This window comes from Engystomops pustulosus, chromosome 9 (genome assembly GCF_040894005.1).
Source record: "Engystomops pustulosus chromosome 9, aEngPut4.maternal, whole genome shotgun sequence".
NCBI classification, from domain to species: Eukaryota; Metazoa; Chordata; class Amphibia; order Anura; family Leptodactylidae; genus Engystomops; species Engystomops pustulosus.
Window position 1 is genome coordinate 85,131,295 of NC_092419.1, and position 13,636 is coordinate 85,144,930.

General features: G+C 42.2%; 1 protein-coding gene across 3 annotated transcripts in view; it reads left to right on the top strand.

The window, feature by feature from the left end:
- Positions 1-13,636, top strand: part of MID2 (midline 2) — a 211,348-nt gene that overhangs the window by 76,556 nt on the left and 121,156 nt on the right. For all 3 annotated transcript variants that reach the window (XM_072125910.1, XM_072125909.1, XM_072125911.1), the window contains exon 3: positions 9,911-10,006. In XM_072125910.1, coding sequence (XP_071982011.1) covers positions 9,911-10,006 — 96 coding nt within the window. The remainder of the gene's footprint in view (positions 1-9,910; positions 10,007-13,636) is intronic.

Genomic DNA, 13,636 nt, shown 5'->3' on the forward strand with positions numbered 1-13,636 from the left:
GGCTCCTGGGGTCTCCAGCTTCACAGTGTAAGAAACACTTCCCCTGTCCCACTCTGTGCTGAAGCTTCCTCGGCTGCTGTGAGACTGAAGGAGGCTGAGGGAGGGGGGAACTGCTAAGGGAGCAGGGGGAGGGGAAGACAGTGTTACTGCCTGTGAAGCTAAAGCATGAAGAGGCTCTGGTAATGTTCCACCATAGCCCAACGTGTTCATTTGCATAATTTTGAACATTGATTTCAGAAGGAATGAAGAGTCCCTGGTTTATCCATGCTTAATTTTCATAGTAGATTTCCTTAAAAAACCTTCAGCTACAAATGATGAAAGTATTACCATTTTTTTCTTTTTACAACTGTTAGTGCTGAATAAACCATATTAATGTAGGTTCAGAATGTATACAGGAAAAATAAACATGTACACTGAAATCCTGAATTCCTTTTTAAAGTCTGCTTTACTTACAGAGATTCTAACTTTGTTGGGGGATATTTAAGATCCTGGTTGGGGCACCTAACAGTAAAGTATCTAGACAGAAATGAGGTAAAATGATTGTCTACACAAATGACACTACAATAGTACCTTACATGAGTACCCCAAAGTCTTGTCATGGCCCTGAAAGTAATATACAATGGTGCTGGTGCCAGTATCCTAATCCTTCCACTCCATATCCTATAGCAGTCATCTGCTGGTCCTTCCAGCTTAATCCATACAATTTCTTGGCTAGTGTTTGCTCTCTTCCCTTGTTTAGCTTTCATCCCTACTGTGTGAGACAGTCCATGTACTGTGAAGATTTAGGTCACATTGAATTGTCAGGTATGAAAAACAGCCTCAGCTCCTGCTTGACCCTTGTTCTTGTAAAAAGAGATTTGTTATAATTCAGATAGGTAGCTTTCTTCTTACCTCTTGATGTTAAAAGGGTCGTCCACTGGAGAAATCCTATTTTCACATATCTGATTAGTTTTATAGAGAAAGGTCTTGTGACCCCCTATATATCACCTGGAGCACACAGCAGCTTCAAAGAGCATCTTTCACCCTGGAGGACCCGCTACAGTCATACAATTTATGGACTCCTTATTGATTGTTACAGGCTCTAGGTAATGCTTCATTTCATCTGTGGTGGAAGCAATAGACAATTGCTTACAGTTTCTACCCAAGATCTTGTCCAGTACGATAAAAAGGCAGAAAACAGATTGATATAATAAAATTTTAATAAAACTAAAATGTTTTACTCACCTCAGCAATTCCTTTAGAGTGTTTACATTTACCCATCCTTGCGGCTTCTTGGTCCTATCTAAACTAATGGAATTTCACCCCATTCTTCCCTTTTTTAAAGCTTTTAGAAGTTGTACCAACTTTAAAGGTTATCTTCTTTTTACAGGAAAACAAGTTGATCAGTGGTCCCAGGTCCTGTTCTCACTAATGGGGGGACCCGCAGGACAGGCATACGTCCTGCCACTCCATTCCATAGTATAGCAATGTTGAATACTGCCTAGCACAATGCTTGACCATCTCAGGCATTTCTAGTGCCTAATAGAACATTTCTTCAAAGTTAATTATTGTCTAGTTTTATGCAAAGTTATCACCTGATTCAAGATGCGAAAGTGGCGACTTTTTGTAAAAAGTTGTTGCAAAAAAAGTTGCACATTCATACCTACTCTTGAAAGGCATAGGAAAGCTGTTTGTGACTTTGGAGTGTCTTTTTGCAATACCTTAAAAAGGTATTCTCATCTGGACATCTGCATTTAATTGAATATTCAAGCCCTGAAGTCCGTACTATATTTATAGTTTGTTTATGAATCAGTTTCATGGAAGGTGGGGGACGTCTGCTTCCTGCCCACAGAGGAGGAGGTCATGTGACAGAGATCTCTCTATGTATGTAGCAGAGCTGGATGTGTTCTAAGACTGTGGATACAGATGTATCCTGCACAGAATAGTGAGGTACAAGATCTCCCCTGTTCCCTATCAGTTCCTCCATCCCAGTCTGTGATTCTACAGAACTTTCCCTGCCTCTCTCTGCACCTCATACTGCTCCCTTTCCCCATCTTGTCATCGGCAATGTTGGCTCTGTGCAGATAAGCTATTAACCCTTAGTGCTCACACAGCACAGGCTATATACTTCATGTAACTGGTTTACTTGAAATTCGTCCACTTATACATGTTCCCTGCTCCTCCATGTGATGGAAGCTGCCAGGCTGGTCACCATATACATCCCTTATGTGCACTGTGCAGTGTTCAGTGAATTTACTTGTTGGAAACCAAATGGTTTTAATGCTAAATTACTTTGAGAGAGAACACAAGGCATCATGGGATCTGTGGGCAAGTTAACTGGCCTCAGCTTGAGGGCATAGACTGACATACATTAGTCTCTGCCCACGTCACCTCTGGTGAGAAAGATTTTTGTCAAACACTTTCATAACAGAAAATCCCATAACTTTGGAAAGAAAAAGCTGAGCAGCACAAAATAGGCATCGTACTGTTTTTACAGGGGGAATCACATTTAATAATTTGGTAAAATCATTATAACTTTACAGTTACGCTTTAAATATTATTTGAATACAATTATCCATAAAAGCAGCCATGGCCATCCTACAGAAAAATGTAGGATTTTATTGTGTACCCAAACATAAAATGACTTCTCCCAACATACAGTATTTTCACGTTGAAACTTTAGTGAAAGATTGTTGCCCGCAGCTTGATTTTCAGATAGAAAAGAAGTTCACTCCTGGAAATGTCTGGTCACATTTCATCCATCCTGACGTAAGCCATCCGTTGTGTAGCGCAGACCAGTGATGCACTGCTCCCCGCACACTTCTTGTTTGCTTTTCTTAATATTAACATCTGTGCCGCAGAAGCAGAGCGACAGAATACCAATGTGATGTCATATCTCTAATTGTAGATGTGTGAATATTAGATATGCACAGTATGGAAGGCTTTGCTGTTGCTGAATGAATAATTTTGAAATCTTAGAATAAGCGTCTTTTTATTCCCTCGATTTGACTCCGGAGCTCAGGTCCTAATAGGGGTGAAATTATAGCCGTAGACTCGTGCCCGGCAGCCTCTTATAATTAACCCGAGGCTCGTTGTTTCATTTGTTCCTGCCGTCAAGTGGAAACAATAGAATATGTTATTCCTCGAAGGCCTAAACTATTAATAAGGTATCATTTACATGACGGGTTAAGCTACATCTCTTTTACCAACCCTTCCCTCTTAGTAGAAATCATATCATTTAATGGGAATTCTGTGTCACTTGAATTATTGATGTGTTATATAGTCTTCTGTGTTCAGAAATCTAGAAATACTTCCAAATGGATTATCTTTAGCTCTGCTAAGCTCTCCTCTGCCTTTATAAATATTGCATAATGCACAGTGGACAGATAAACAGTGTATAATGTGGCGGCTGCTATGGTAAATGACAGCTCCGTTGAAGAGGGCCTGATTTTATGTAAATATATTCATATATTTATGCGTTTTGTGAAAGTAAACATTTCTGTTTGAGTGATTTTCACTTCACAAGACAGATGTGTGCACTGAAGAGACAGTAGATCTAACCTCCTTAGTTACAGCCCTAGCCGGCATGTTATTAAGGCGCTGTGCCTCTTATTACATTGCTTTGCATGTTGTATTATTTCTCATATTTTGCCTCTTTTATTAAACATCTAGCATTGAAGAAATCAAATCTTACTCACACAAAGTCTGCAGGATTTCGTCTTCAAAGCTGTTATACTTTGGCTAGTTACTTGATATACTTTAACTTATGTTTATACAGGCAGTCCCCAACTTAAAGGGGTTTTCCTACTAAACAAGTTAAGCCCTATCCACAGGGCTGTATTCGGCAATCTCCATCAGCTCCGTAGAGATGAACAGAGATTGCCATGACGGAGGTACCCTGGACCCCATCGGACCCCTGTTCTCGTGATCTGTGTGGGACTGGTTTAGTTTGAAAATCCCTTTAAGAACAACAGACGACTCTTTAAGAACAATGGACCTCTCTGCTAACTGTGACCTCTGGTGAAGCTCTCTGCATACTGATAATTTACTGAATTTTAGCCCCAAGTTGCAATCATCCGCTCTAAGAGTCATTGAGGTGTCTGCTACGAAACTTTATTATTCCCATAACCCAAAAATCCTGATGTCACGTGGACAAAAAAACATTGGAGTTATATCTGTTTTGACTTACATACAAATTCAACTTCCAGAACCTTTGTAGCATGGGGGCTACCTTTATAGCAATATTGGTAAATCACACAATCTGAGACCATAGTTTTGTTGCATGTGTCAACTAGAAGGTTTAGGTTTAATTTGTCAATGTCATGACAAATTTTATTGTCACAAAATATAAGTAAGGTAATCTTTAAAACCAACTGGGAGCTGGATTATTAAATGTTTTGGATTATGTCAAGCTAAAAGAAAGTTTTATGGTGCATGTGTAAGGAAAGGAAGATCGTGCACCCGATATCCTACATGTGTCGCTTCCCCGGAGTTCACCTTCTTCTTCCCGGTGTATGTAAGTGCTTGACTTGCGACAAAATTTTGAAACTGAATCCCGCGGTTTGTCCGAATCCGTTGGATCGTCCGACGGCCTGTCCCCCCCATTTGTGTCGCATGAAAGCCGCTGCGATTGTGCCAAAATTCGATCACGTGTGCCAAAAACCCTTTTTAAAACCCTGTCATTGTGTACAGGTATTGTGTAATAAAGTAGTGGCAGTATTCAGAATGCTTACAAAAGCATTTTTAAAATCATCATAACATAGGCTATTGGAACATGTCAACAGCTAAAAATAACAATTCTGGTGACAAGTTCACTTTAAGAAGTGGTAGCTTATATGCAGATCCTTTGCAGATACAAAACTTGGGGTTAATCAGCTTAGAAAAAGACAACTGAGTGGAGACCTCATAACAATGTATAGATATTTAAATGGACAGATCTCTCAAAAAATATTATATACACCTAGGCCTGTAGCCAGGACAAGGGGGCATCCTCTAAACCTAGAGAGGTGGTTCTACAATCACCATAGACAGAGGACATCCTCTAAACCTAGAGAATAGGCGATTCTACCATCACCATAGACAGGGGACATCCTCTAAACGTAGAGGAGAGGTGGTTATACCATCACCATAGACAGGGGGCATCCTCTACACCTAGAGGAGAGGAGGATCTACCAACCCCATAGACAGGGGGCATCCTCTACATTTATAGGAGAGGTGGTTTTACCTTCGCTACAGACAGGAGGCATCCTCTACACCTAGAGAAGAAATGGTTCTATCATCTCCATACACAGGGGGCATCCTCTACACCTAGAGGAGAGGTGGTTCTACCATCACCATAGTCAGGGGGCATCCTCTACACCTAGGGTAGAGGTGGTTCTAAAATCGTCATAGACAGTGGATATCCTCTACACCTAGAGGAGAGGTGGTTCCACCATCAACATAGACAGGGGCATCCTCTACATTTATAGGAGAGGTGGCTTTACCTTTGCTACAGACAGGAGGCATCCTCTACACCTAGAGAAGAAATGGTTCTATCATCTCCATAGACAGGGGGCATCCTCTACTCCTAGAGGAGAGGTGGTTCTACCATCCCACTACCATAGACAGGGGGCATCCTCTACACCTAGGGTAGAGGTGTTTCTAAAATCATCATAGACAGTGGATATCCTCTACACCTAGAGGAGAGGTGGTTCTACCATCACCATAAATAGTGGGCATCCTCTACAACTAGAGGATAGGCGGTTCTAAAATCGCCATAGACAGGGGACATCCTCTACACCTAGTGGAGAGGTGGTTCTACCATCACCATAGACAGGGGGTATCCTCTACACCTAGAGGAGAGGTGCTTTTACCATCAGCATAGACAGGGGGCATCCTCTACACCTAGAGGAGAGGCGGTTCTTCCATCGGCATAGGCAAGGGGAATCCTCTACACCTAAAGGAGAGGCAGTTCTACCATCGCCATAGACAGGGGGCATCCTCTACACCTAGAGGAGAGGAGGATCTACCATCACCATTGACAGGGGGCATCCTCTACACCTAGAGGAGAGGTGGTTCTACCATCACCATAGACAGGGGGCATCCTCTACACCTAGAGGAGAAGGGCTCTACCATCACCATAGACAGGGGAATCCTCTACACCTAGAGGAGAGGTGGTTCTACCATCACCATAGACAGGGCATCCTCTACACCTAGAGGAGAGGAGGTTCTACCATCAGCATAGACAAGGGGAATCCTCTACACCTAAAGGAGAGGCAGTTCTACCATCGCCATAGACAGGGCCTCATTACTGTGTGAGCAATGAGACGTGCGCCAAAAACCCTTTTGAAATCCCTGTCATTGTGTACAGGTATTGTGTAATAAAGCATTTTTAAAATCATCACAACATAGGCTATTGGAACCTGTCAACAGCTAAAAATAACAATTCTGGTGACAGGTTCACTTTAAGAAGTGGCAGCTTATATGCAGATCCTTTGCAGATACAAAACTTGGGGTTAATCAGCTTAGAAATAGACAACTGAGTGGAGACCTCATAACAATGTATAGATATTTAAATGGACAGATCTCTCAAAAAATATTCCTCCTAGAGGAGAGGTGGTTCTACCATCCCCCTACCATAGGCAGGGGGCATCCTCTACACCTAGGGTAGAGGTGGTTCTAAAATCGTCATAGACAATGGATATCCTCTACACCTAGAGGAGAGGAGGATCTACCATCACCATTGACAGGGGGCATCCTCTACACCTAGAGGAGAGTTGGTTCTACTATCACCATAGACAGGGGGCATCCTCTACACCTAGAGGAGAAGGGCTCTACCATCACCATAGACAGGGAAATCCTCCACACCTAGAGGAGAGGTGATTCTACCATCACCATAGACAGGGGGCATCCTCTACACCTAGAGGAGAGGTGGTTCTACCATCACCATAGACAGGGGGCATCCTCTACACCTAGAGAAGAGGCAGTTCTACCATCACCATAGACAGGGGAATTCTCTACACCTAGAGGAGAGGTGCTTCTACCATCACCATAGACAGGGCATCCTCTACACCTAGAGGAGAGGAGGTTCTACCATCAGCATAGACAAGGGGAATCCTCTACACCTAAAGGAGAGGCAGTTCTACCATCGCCATAGACAGGGCCTCATTACTGTGTGAGCAATGAGACGTGCGCCAAAAACCCTTTTTAAATCCCTGTCATTGTGTACAGGTATTGTGTAATAAAGCATTTTTAAAATCATCACAACATAGGCTATTGGAACCTGTCAACAGCTAAAAATAACAATTCTGGTGACAGGTTCACTTTAAGAAGTGGCAGCTTATATGCAGATCCTTTGCAGATACAAAACTTGGGGTTAATCAGCTTAGAAATAGACAACTGAGTGGAGACCTCATAACAATGTATAGATATTTAAATGGACAGATCTCTCAAAAAATATTCCTCCTAGAGGAGAGGTGGTTCTACCATCCCCCTACCATAGGCAGGGGGCATCCTCTACACCTAGGGTAGAGGTGGTTCTAAAATCGTCATAGACAATGGATATCCTCTACACCTAGAGGAGAGGTGGTTCTACTATCACCATAAATAGTGGGCATCCTCTACAACTAGAGGATAGGCGGTTCTAAAATCGCCATAGACAGGGGACATCCTCTACACCTAGAGGAGAGGTGGTTCTACCATCACCATAGACAGGGGGCATCCTTTACACCTAGAGGAGAGGAGGGTCTACCATCACCATAGACAGAGGGCATCCTCTACACCTAGAGGAGAGGCAGTACTACCATCACCATAGACAGGGGGCATCCTTTACACCTAGAGGAGAGGTGCTTTTACCATCAGCATAGACAGGGGGCATATTCTACACCTAGAGGAGAGGCGGTTCTACCATCGGCATAGGCAAAGGGAATCCTCTACACCTAAAGGAGAGGCAGTTCTACCATCGCTATAGACAGGGGGCATCCTCTACACCTAGAGGAGAGGTGGTTCTACCATCGCCATAGACAGGGGGCATCCTCTACACCTAGAGGAGAGGAGTATCTACCATCACCATAGACTGGGGGCATCCTCTCCACCTAAAGGAGAGGGGGTTCTACCATCACCATAGACTGGGGGCATCCTCTACACCTAGAGGAGAAGGGGTCTACCATCACCATAGACAGGGGAATCCTCTACACCTAGAGGAGAGGAGGTTCTACCATCACCATAGACAGGGGCATCCTCTACACCTAGAGGAGAGGAGGTTCTACCATCACCATAGACAGGGAAATCCTCTACACCTAGAGGAGAGGCGGTTCTACCATAGGCATAGACAAGGGGAATCCTCTACACCTAGAGGAGAGGCGGTTCTACCATCACCATAGACAAGGGGAATCCTCTACACCTAAAGGAGAGGCAGTTCTACCATCGCCATAGACAGGGCCTCTTTACTGTGTAAGCAATGAGACGTGAGCCAAAAACCCTTTTTAAATCCCTGTCATTGTGTACAGGTATTGTGTAATAAAGCATTTTTAAAATCATCACAACATAGGCTATTGGAACCTGTCAACAGCTAAAAATAACAATTCTGGTGACAGGTTCACTTTAAGAAGTGGTAGCTTATATGCAGATCCTTTGAAGATACAAAACTTGGGGTTAATCAGCTTAGAAATAGACAACTGAGTGGAGACCTCATAACAATGTATAGATATTTGAATGGACAGATCTCTCAAAAAATATTATATACACCTAGGCCTGTAGCCTAGGAACTATCTTCTACAAGATGATGTAATGGCTGATGTGAAGGAAACTGTGACGTATTGGACCCCTGAAGGATATGCAAGGTCACTTAGCTATCCTTTTATAGTCACTCCCAGAATGCACGGGTTCTGAGAGGCCCGGTCACTAACGGGATTATATGGGGTGAGGAACCAACCCGGTAGCATGCATAAGCGAGACTCAGGCTTGGGATTCGTGGATCGAGATAAAAGAGCAACGCAGGTTACATTTTATATTTTATTGGGCACACTAGACAAAACAATACATAATATATATATATATATATATATATATATATATATATATATATACAGTTAAGTAGAGTACAAAATACAAGGTAGCACTACAAGTTTCTGCAGTTCAGTAAATTAGTTCCCTTGTGTGTGGTCCTAATGGAACCTGATAGTCCACACCTTAAGATCTTCCTCTGCACTTAATGCTGATTGGTTCCCAGGCAAAAGACAAGCAGCATCAGGACTTTTCTGATTATATCAGGTGCAAACACACCTCTGTGGGAGGGGTCTTGGGTCCCTCCTACCTGGTATTACGTCCCGAACCGTGGAGAAGTCATAGCTTCTCAAGTGAAAGTCAGAGGGTCATTGTTCTGGTATCATTGGATCCGGGTAAATCCCTGGATCACATTGATACCAAACTTGACCCATTTGCTATGGTCCTATCCAGAGATATAAATAGGAACCAAGGATGTAAGAGCCTCGGGAATCGGATCACTATGATCCCTTGAAGATAAATCCAAGTTTTATGGCTCTTTTTCTTCTGTTGGAAAAATGGAGGGAACCCTCAGAGTCGCTGCGACTGGGGAAATGCTTTGAAGCCCGGCACCCTACCGAGCCAGAGTTCCCCTGCAACCTCTGAATTGTTAGATAACACTAGCTAGCTCCATTAGGCTAATTACGCTGAGGCTGGGGGGAAGTGAGAGATTTGAGTAGTATAAGGCCTCCCTCCTCCTGGTCATATTTATCACAGCTGATAATTTGAACATGTTCAAGAGGGGCCTAGATGCTTTTTCTGGAGATTAAAAATATCACATTGTATAGGAATAAAACTTTATGTAAGTTGTTTCTGTTGATCCGGGGAGTTATTTTGACCCAAATAGAAACTTACATTGACAATGTTAGATTTATTTCTATCTAATCTATACTATTTCCTGTTTCTGTAGCAAACTCTAGAATCCAATATCACCAATCTGGTCAAGTACAGCAGTGAACTTGAATCCCAAATGGCGAAGCTCATCCAAATATGCCAGCAGGTTGAGGTAAGAACACCTTCTAAATTGAGTATGAATTTGTAATCCTATTAGAGTTTTAGTAATATACAATATCATGTGCTATTATTGCTGGCATCGTACATTGTAGTTTTGGGAGTTATCACTGTAAGAGTGTTCAGACTTGTATCATGGTCTTAGTTTACAGTGGAAGAACTTTTAATGTGTTGAACACAGCAGCATCAGTTTATTGCCATTGCTGTGGCAACACAGGGGAAATTAAAGGGAATCCATCATCACAATTTATCTACCCGAAAATTGCTACGTTTTATAGGCTTATGTCCACACATGCAATCATAACTTTTTTTTATTTTCCAGCTGCTCCTTCTGTCCCAAAACTTCACTTTAGAAATTTGCAAATGAGGCTGAAGTGCTTTGGGGCACAGTAACTCAGGGCTCCAGCTCCACAGCAGAAACACTGTCACTACCCAGCACCTTGCATAGCTGGATCCCTAGTGCGCTCTGCTATCAACACCCTCAGCCTCATTTGCATATTTCTAGAGAAAAAAATTTCTATGGAAGCAACACCTGGACAGTACATACAAAGCAAAGATATTGGCGGTATGCGTGGGCACAGCCCTGCAAAACACGAGTAGGTAAAATGTGGTGAGGAATTCCCGTTATTTACACAGTTTTTTGTAATTGCCTAAGTTATTAACTCGACCTGATTGGCCCACTGACAAAAGACGTCAGAGGGCGCAGGTGTCGAGTCTGCAGCTATGTTTTTCAACTGCTGCACAGCTGTAGAACCTAAGGAAAAGGCAAAAGTGGTTTATTACCACTTCTGCCTTCTCCTTTCCTCACTGCATAGCACTGAAGTAGCAATGCTAAAACTAAAACTGCCATGCTAAAACTGCCATCATTTCTATAGACATAGTCACGTGTCACTAGGGGTTAATTAGAGCTACTAGGTCTGATCAGACCCATTACAACTCTGATCTGACATTTTACCCCAATTTCCTGGGGCCCTTATAGATGCGCTAGTTACAGGTGCAAACTATAAAGTAAAAAGAAAACATTTTAAATTTTAAAAAATGTAGAAATGTCCCCCCCTCCCAGGGGTCCTTTAAGACCACATGGGGAATATATAAAGTAAAAACACACAAACGCACAATATTAACCTCTTCGTGACCAACGGTCCTAGGTGCCTGAATGTCCCGAGCCATTTTTGCTGTTCTGCTAAGCTTCACATATCATAACAGTTTTTATTTTGTTTTTTTCATGACATGTGAGATTTTAACTTGAAAGGATAGTTTTATTTAATACATATTTTTTCTTTATAAAATTTGCCAATAATTGACTACAAATGTGAAAAAATAAGTTTTTTTGTCATTTTTCCAATTAAAGTTTTTTAAGTAAGGAGTAACTTTTACCAAAATATGTTATAAATGTGTACAGCATTATTCCATCACCCTTTCCCAGAAGCAGAGGATGCATGTACTTCTTCTACATTCTACCTTCAGCTGACTGGCTGGAGGGGGGCAAATTTCACACCTATATCTCCTGAACCCTTGCACATAGAAGCACGATTCTTTTGTCATATTAAACAGGAGAGTCTCCTCTTTAATATTTTATATGAAATATGTATGGATGCTAAAGAGAACCAGAGATATTCACTCTTAAAGTTACAATCGGGAATGGAAAGCTGTAAATAAAAATAATTTTAAAACTTTAAAGGGGTATTCCCACGAAGACAAGTTTCTTATATGTACTCAGCATAACAAAATAACACATTCTCTAATTCACTGTTATTAACAAAAATACAGCATTTCACAGACATAAGTCCAACCTGTCTCTATCAGTCCTGGTTTATACAGTTTCAGTTTCCCCTAGACACGACCTTGTAACTTCCCTCAGGGTCTGGTGTCGGCCACCTTGGATGAGATCGTGGAGCTGAGTTTGTGTCTGTCTATGCTGTGTGGCTGTAGCCACGTCTCCTGCACGGAGCTCAGAGACTCTCACTGATCACATCCTGTCAGCACATGGTGAGCAGAGAGAGAGAGGCTGCAAACTACAATCTGCAAGGAGATAAGTGATCCGGAGCAGGAGGAGTGAGATGTAGCAGAGCTGTGTCTCATGATCTGTGAGATGTAGTAGAGCTATGTGTGCAATAGGCATTTCTTGCATCTCTGATCCTATGTGCAGTGTGTTAGTACAATGTTACAAGCCAGATGAAAGTGTATATACACCTTGCACCCTGATAAAGTAACCAGATTGTCTCCCCACAGAACTAGATGGATCATAAAGTGTCCGCTTAGAGAGTCCCCACCCACACCCTGGGATTTTACACTGAGCAGCTGAGGGAGTGATAGGAGCTGCAACAGCAATAACACTGTAAAATTGTAAGGGGTTAAAATGATCTTTATTGTGTTAAGATCACTACGGGATTGAGTTGTAAATTTTTATTTCATGGGAAAATCCCTTTAAGGGTAAATATCTGTTGTTCTGTTAGGCATCTATCTAAAATGACATAAAATTATGTTTCTAGGTGCCAGGCTTCAGAAGATATGGCCTTTTGAATTTGGTCACTGTCAAGCTGTTCATAGATGTCCTCTCTGCACGGGGAATGTTCAAATAGAACGTATATTTGTGACAGTCGTGAAGAGGTTAATAAATATTTTAAAATATTTACCAATAAAATAAAAACAATGCCATAGTCACTCCGTTTGCCCTAGATTGTACATACTGGGACTCATTTACTAAGGGTCTGCGGAGCGCATTTTCCGTTTTGCATCAAATTGCCCCGGGATTTTGGCGCACGCGATGAGATTTTGGCGCATCGGCGTCGGCTTGCACGCAAGAGAAATTCAGGGGAGCTCTGTCGGACAACCCAACGGATTCGGACAACGCGCGGGATTTAACATTTAGAAATTTGTCGCAAGACAGGCACTTACAAGCACCGGGAAGAAGCAGGTGAACTCAGCGCAGAAGCAAAGGATGCAGGAACTCGGGCGCACGACCTTAGTGAATCGCGGCAGACCCAAATCGCGATAGGAAAAGTAAATCTGCCCCACTATGTATCAAAGTGATTGTTACACACTAGAGAATTAATTTATATTGGTCATTTTTAAAAAAAAATATATACTATGGCCCACATTTATTAATAGTGACGCAATCTGAGCAAAGTGTTGTTTGCCTCACTATGGTGCTGAGTGCACCTGATTCACGAAGACCGGAGCACGGGATGTTTACATCATAAAGATCATTTTTAACCTCATACTTTACAGTTTTATTGCTGTTTTAGCTCCTATCACTCAGTGATGGTCAGTGTAAGATTCCAGAGTGTGGGCGGGGATTCTCTAAGCAGACACTTAATGATCCCTCTAGCGCAGTGGTTCTTAACCTTGTTTGAGCACCAAACCTGCCAGTTTCATATGCACATTCACCGAACCCTTCTTTAGTAATAAATCAAATATGTGTTTGTCTTGACCTCCGTGGCAGAGGCTCAGCTGAACCCTTGAGACCAACTCACCAAACCCCTAGGGTTGGATAGAATCCTGGTTAAGAACCACTGGTCTAGTGCTATTAGATGCTGTGAAATGACAATGTGGTTAGATTATCAGGGTACAGGTTTATCTACACTCTTATTTACACTCTTATTTACGTATTTGACACAGAAAA